The 7,294-nt window shown below is 35.2% G+C and overlaps 1 protein-coding gene across 2 annotated transcripts in view; it reads left to right on the plus strand.

The window, feature by feature from the left end:
* Far1 (fatty acyl-CoA reductase 1) overlaps nt 1-4,646 on the plus strand; it is a 54,116-nt gene extending 49,470 nt beyond the window's left edge. Inside the window, exon 13 of one of the 2 annotated variants that reach the window (XM_021193583.2) lies at nt 1,235-4,646. In XM_021193583.2, coding sequence (XP_021049242.1) covers nt 1,235-1,397 — 163 coding nt within the window. In that variant the 3' untranslated portion in view covers nt 1,398-4,646. The remainder of the gene's footprint in view (nt 1-1,234) is intronic. The other variant, XM_021193575.1, reaches the window with a different exon arrangement.
* The last annotated feature ends 2,648 nt before the right edge of the window (nt 4,647-7,294 follow it).

The raw sequence follows: 7,294 nt of genomic DNA on the forward strand, positions 1-7,294 counted from the left end.
AAAAAAAAAAGAAAAGAAAAAAGAAAATATCTTTTGAACCAGAAGTTACTTACATATTTTTTAACATATAGCACAGAATAATGGTTCCTTCGTCTCTTAGTAGAAGTAGTTCTTGCTGATTTAAAACATAATAAACTCAGAAAACAGAGGAGTCAAGATTAGCTGGAATCAATCATTCAGAGATTTTAGTTCTTCTAAGGGTTATCATTTCTAAGATTCATACTATTCACTTGCCAAGGCCACAGCACTATGGAGCTGGCAAAATGCCAGATTTGTTGATGAGGAAACTGAGGCTTGCAAGACTGTATTTTACTAATTGGAAAGGAAACTGAAACATCAGTGTTTTGACTGCTTATTTAAAGCCATAGTCTCTACTTCTACACTTCCATTGCTCTGCTACAGTCCTGTCTTGAACCGCAATATTAAATTCCTGGAATTTATAATATACCTATCTGAGGGGTTAAATTTCTTCAGACAACCATCAAAAGCCATAAAAAATGTTCAGAAATAGCCACATTGTAACATGCTTGCTGATCTTTGAGAGCAGAAAGGTATTCTATGGAGCTAATGCTGCATTAGTCTTGGATGGGGACTTGTTAGTTGGCTCTTGAGTTTGGGGACTATTAGCTATTCGAGGTTCTTTTAGATTAGATAGAAGCTCCAGAAATTCAGGACATACAAGTGACTGTTTTACTTCATTTGTTTGTTTACTTGTTTGCTTGCTTGCTCACTGTCTTCCTTCTTGCCTCCTTTTTTTCCTTTCCAGATTTCTCCCACCCCTTTTCATTTCTGACAGAATCTCATTCTGTGGCCTAGTCTGACCTCAAACTCAGATCTTCCTGCCTAGATTCAGCCTCTAAAATGCTAGGATCACAGGAATGAGGCCATGCTTGGTTTAACCTGTAGTTTGTTGATGTCTACCATAGGAATTGGTGCACAGGATGCTCAGTTTAATTGTTGCTTACTAAGTCTGTAGTCCAGGCACACTGATAAGAAAAGACATTGTTGTACTCCTTGTTGCTAGAGTAATGCATTGGTGTGCTACTGTCCAGTTATAGGCAGGTATGTTTGAATTGTGCTAACTTGATTTAATAACTTTAGTTTAGTTTTTAAATATTGAAAGTTAAAAGATGGTGTAGAATTTTGATTAAATTTATAACTATTTATTAGCTCCTATCCAAAAAATAATTTTATTCTAGAAAATACTTAGTGCGTCTTTTGGTTTGCTTTTCAGGTTGCGGAATATCCGTTATGGTTTCAATACAATCCTTGTGATACTTATCTGGCGCATTTTTATTGCAAGATCACAAATGGCAAGAAACATCTGGTATTTTGTGGTTAGTCTGTGTTACAAATTTCTGTCATACTTCCGAGCATCCAGCACTATGAGATACTGAAGACCAAGAATTTAGCATTAGAACATCTATGCATATGGTGATCTAAATGCACAAAATGTAAAATGTACTTAAGTCATCTCACCTTTTGTTAAGACATTAAACCATCTTAAATTGGAGCGTGGAGTAAATTATGGTCCATTTTATGTAACATTTTAATGTTTATGCTCAAAACCTAGTGAACCCACTGTGGTATGCCAGCTCAGATCTGCAGTAGTCACTCAAATTATGATTCAACATTTTAATCCTTGGAATGCAAAGGGTAGGAAGGGGGCAGAAGTGGGGCTATGGGAACATTGACCAGTATAACTGTGCAGTTCTGGAACATACTAATTAAAACATGCCTTAACATGCAGTCCTAATATTCAGTGCAATGGAAAATGTGCAGACAGAAGGCCTAGATAAATTAGTTAAGTATTTGATTTGATTTGATTCTTCAATGTTGATTTCTTTTTTTCTTTTTAATGCTTTGAGAGGTGGGGTTTAGTTTGCTAAGACCACAGCCATGTGTTTTTTTTCTTCCTGTAAGTTACAGGTAGTGTCAAATGCAAAGACTTGATCTGATTTTCTTTCTGAATAAATGTGTGTTGCATATCATTTTTTATAAGTAATTAGTATGATCAGAAGGCCAAATATTATTCTAAAGACACTAATAGATCTGAATGAATTTAAGATTCTGTATCAGTGTATACTCTGTGCATTTGAAGCAAAGTGAAAACATGCACAGTAATGGAAGCCACGTTTCTAGTCCGCATTTTGATCAAATGGAACTCTGGTGAGATGTATTCATTTTGAAGAGGATTTCTTGAGAGGTGATGAGAGGTGGGATTGGGGAAGGATTCATTATATTTTATCCTCTCCTCCCTTATAAATTTTCCCACAGGATTTGCCCCATATGAACATGCATTATTATGAAGGAATGTAGTTGCAGCTTTTAACATTAAGAAAATGTCCTCATGTGTTTGCTAACACATACTAATTTGACCTTGAAAGCTGAATTCCTTTAAAAATGAATAATGCATAAGTATGTGTACAAAATTAAATAAAAGATTTTACCATGTAAAGTAGCAAACTGTTGAATGAGTTTCAAGTCATCATTTCTTTGCATGTTGTTTTAGCTTTAGAAAGACATGCGTTATAGAAACAAGTAATAGCAAAAAATTGATGTATATTTATTGATACAATTCCCTTTAAATCTTACTAGTTTGTTTCTATTTTATCCATATTTTTTAATGGCTTGTTCAGCATAACACAGTTACAATTAAGCTGATCAAGTTGTACTACATTTAAATCAGCAGCAGTGTATCTTGAAAGTGCTTAAAGGGTTAGTTCATAGTACAAGAAATTAAATGCAACTTTATATTTTAATTTTTTGTCAATTAAAATATGATGTAGAAGTTTATTTTACTATTGTGGAAACAAAATGTAAAGAAAACCAACTTTTTCCATACCGGTGTATAATCTTGAAAAGGAAAAAAAAGTGCTTCTCTGTTGAAGCCAGACTTTGTGTAGTAAAACTTTTAAACATTATTTTAAAAGAAATATGTATGTAAATATCTGTGTATTCTTTGGAATGATTCTGAAGTCTCTGGTCTAGGACCATGCCTGTATAAGGTATGAGAGACCATGATGGTGTGTGAGAATGGAATAAATGATGCCTTTGATTTAAGGTGGCCCATATAATATACATTGAGTACTCCATGTCTCCAAATGGATTTCCATGATGTAATGAAAACACACTAACTTTTTTATGATTTTTATACATCTGATACATCTGCCAAAATATACTGAGAATCTGATAAATTGTCTTTGGGTCTCTGAAAAGAATCAGGTGCAATGTAGGCAGGCTTATAAACTGAACCAGATATGTGTCTTCTATTTTATTGCTCTTGTAATCTAATTTAAAGAACCGCTAACTAAGGCTGTGCTGAGGAGGTCAAATTAATTTTTATGTGTTTAGAATTCTGTTGTCAAAAGAAATATAATGAATAAATGATGCTCATCCTGGGATTTATAATTTTGAAATGAGTATGGAGTAAAATGTGAGATTGTTGAGCTTTATCAACTATACTTTGGATTTAAGTCATATTTAAAGAGTTTGGAGATGTATACTGTTTGTAATTTGCTAGACAGTGTTTTTAGTTCTGATTATATTTTTCATATAGATTATTCAATAGGACAACTCTGTAAAATAAATTTATTTCATTCACCTCATTTGGCAAAACTGTATTCTGAACCATTTAGGGTTTTTCCCTTATGTTCTCTGAACTCTGGCATACATTTGTACACTGTAATGTCATTGTAACTGTTTAATTGCCTTGGCAATGCTAATGTATCGTAACATTTAGTTTAGAAAAGCATGACCGGGTCATATGTTGTTTGACTTAAGGGTGACATAGAATAAATGTTTCTCCAGTCTGCCAGATAAAGCTTGGTAGTGGGAGGGGATTCTGACCTCTCCCCTTTGTGTTTGTCTATAGGAACTGATTGGGAAACTTTTGTTTTGTGTTTTTTGTTTGTTTGTTTTAAGTGTAAACTGATACTCTTTTATAAGAAGTAAATAGAAACATTATTGGGTGCCTTTGTTTGTAAACCAAAAAGTAATAAATGAATCCCTATATTTCTATTATAGCATCTATTGTATTTTTACATTGTGGAAACCATCCATGAGTTAAAATGGCTACGATGGCAAACGTAGTCCTTGAATCTTTTTTCTTTCTTAGGTGTCCTCATCTATTCTCATCATCTTTTTATTTATGTCTTGAGTTGTTCACACAGCACTTTAGGGGAAGCATATAGGCAGAATGAACATTTATTTAAAAGTATTTTTATATAGTGATTAATAATGAGACAGATTTTTTTTAATGTAAATAGAACCAGGAGACCACCAGCATGTTCCAAGGATGAATGACATTATGTTAGTTTATAGGTTCTTCACCAGTAATTGATCTGACTTCATTTAAAGAATTATTCATTTTCATAGAGATTGAGTGAAGCACTTGGGGGGGGGTTGCTGAGAGTGTGTCAGGATGGGCTTGGAAGTGTAAATGTCTTTGTAAGCATTCCTTTCTAGGCTGACTTCCAGCTCTGACTTGAAACTGTTTGCACCAACTTGCTCTGCTTTAAGAAAAGCATTCTAACTGCATGAGAAGCTTAGAGAAAAGGGTATGTGCTGCGTAACTTACTACAAAAATGAGATTATCAGTCTGTTTATATATGAAATATTTTCCTAATAAAGAAAATTTGAGCAACATTAAGTTTGACGTGCTCCTTTGCAAATTGATGAGTCTAAACTGCATTTACTTTAAAAAGCTCCAAGTGGTCTAACGAGTTTAATACCTTTCAGAGCTTGGGTTCTGAGGAAGAAAGCTCTCTTCATTCTGTGTGTATTTGCGCTGGGCTGAAAATCATGGACTATTTGTCAAATTCTTTAAAGTATATAAGTATTCTGTACTGGGTGTGGTGGCACACGCCTTTAATCCCAGCACTTGGGAGGCAGAGGCAGGTGGATTTCTGAGTTCAAGGCCAGCCTGGTCTACAGAGTGAGTTCCAGGGCAGCCAGGGCTACACAGAGAAACCCTGTCTCGAAAAACAAAACAACAACAACAAAAAAAGTATATAAGTATTCCTTTGAAATATTCTTAATATCTTATGGTAAATATGTTAATGACTTTGACATAGTAAAATTGTATATGAATAAACCTTTTAGAAAAGGAAACATGCATGTTAACAGACAGATAGTTTTATTTGAAGTAATTGTCCAGGGAGATCATGTATTTTGTTTTGTCAGCATTTAGTTGGATAATTTCCTGCTTTATGTCACATCTTTCTCCGGTTCTTATCTTTTTTTTTTCCAACTTGGTTTTTTGCATCGTGAGAACAAATCCCGCCTGTACTTTGGATGTTGGGAATATACCAGCTAACGCTTTTTGAGTGCCTACTGTTAGGCACAGCTCTAAGTATTTCCATGTGTTGTTCTGTTTTTGCTTTCCTATTGTTCCTGTTTTAGAAGTGTGATAACCAAGGGATGACACATAGTCCTGCCAGTTGCAGAGCCAGGACTTGAACTCAGTTTCCTCTGAAGCCTATAGTCTTGTCCAATATAACTATAGCTGATCCTCCATATCCACATCTGTGAATTTAATCAACCATATCTTGAAAATAATTTTTTAATTACTTGTAAACTTCAGTTCCATGAACAATATAGTATAGCTTTAGTCTTGTGCCCTTAATTACCTGGGTGTGTTTCTCAGGTGATTTTGTTATGTCAACTAATATGTACTTAAACCTAGATGGTTTATCTACTCTATACTTAGGGCATGTAGTATATACTGTTACACGTGTGACCTGTCATTTGAAGTGTTCTGTGCTGCATGACTATTTACTAGTGTTTATATCATATTAGGTATAAGTATTCCAGAAGTTCTTTTTTTGTGTACCAGTCAGTGTGCACACACTAGACAACTTCTGTAAAGGACTCAGGCATCCAAAGATTTTGAATTTGAAACTAATTCACTGTTTAGAAAAGTTTCTTGTCAGGGTTCATTTTTCATGCTTAAAACTCAACATTCATTCCTTCAACAAATACTGAATTCCTGTTTGCTTAGGAACTGTTTTATATCACAAATGTCTAAACAATAAGCTTCAAAGTAATCCATTCCTGGATGTGACACCCAATCTTCCCTTGAAAGCTTTTTGATTTGATAAAAACAAGTTAGTATATACCACGAATAAGGACAAAATCCAGCTGAGAGGAGGGAGCTCTTACTGGTTTAAGAACATCTCATACAAGCATAAGATACTTGGGTTGTGATTTAAACACCTAACAGGAAGAGGGTGGTGAAGAGATTTCTAGGCTTTAGGAAGTATATCTTCAAAGACAAGAATGTGGTGAACCACAAGATTTGGGGGAGGTTGGGAGGGGTAATAAAAGACAAGGTAATCTGGGAAACTTGAAGCTGGGAAGGGAGGGCAAATGTAGGACCTTTGAACTCACTGTTGTGAACTCATACACTTCAAGATTTTCCTGGACTACATATATCTATTAAATATGAATAGACTTAAATAAAACTGTCTAAGAGAGAAAACTGTTGACTTAGTGCCACAATATTTTTGTGAGTATAAACCACATCTGTGTTTAAATAAGCCTTTGCTTTCAGTTTTCTTCCGTTTGTATTCTCCAGGAAGCATGGCTATCTCATAGGAACTCAGAAATGCACATTTGAGTCAGAGCCCTGGGTTCAGCAGTCTGTTTTTAAGACTCGCCATGTAATGCTGATGTCCACCAAAGCTGGAGAGAGTTGCTGGTTGTGTCAGTTCTGGTGAGGTACAGTGTTCTAGGTTAGCCCATGGAGATTTTGAGGGGTCAAGAAAAATAAAGATGATGGGCATATAGATATATGTAAAGGTCTGAAATGGCCTGAACTGAGGAGACCAAATACTAGATGCTACTGCCTGTGGGGAAATGGGGTAAGCTAGCTTTTGTTCCACCCTTTCTTATATTCTTTGTTTTGCCATGAGCAGCTCCAGATAAATGCATAACATAATGTGGAGAAATAAACAAACAAACAAAATGGCAGAGGTTAAAATGTGGTTTTGCTCCATTAAAGGACCAGGGTATATTCATTTTGGAGTGTTGGCTTGAGGAAGAATGTCTAGCTCACAGATGGGAGTGATTTACAGCAGCTTATCTGGGTCTTGTGTTTTAATTTTTCCTAAGTATTCTCATACTTACCCAAATTGTGACTCAGCCTATCTATGGTCATCTTGTCAGCTAGGAGTAGTGCCTGTCTGCAGCTAGTCACAGACCTCAGCTAGCTTTGTTTTCTAATGATAATGCTGTGTTGGCATTCTCATTTATAAATAGTGAACCTTGAGTTTATAGAATGGACTAGCCTAGA

Source organism: Mus pahari, chromosome 1 (genome assembly GCF_900095145.1).
Source record: "Mus pahari chromosome 1, PAHARI_EIJ_v1.1, whole genome shotgun sequence".
Classification (NCBI taxonomy): Eukaryota; Metazoa; Chordata; class Mammalia; order Rodentia; family Muridae; genus Mus; species Mus pahari.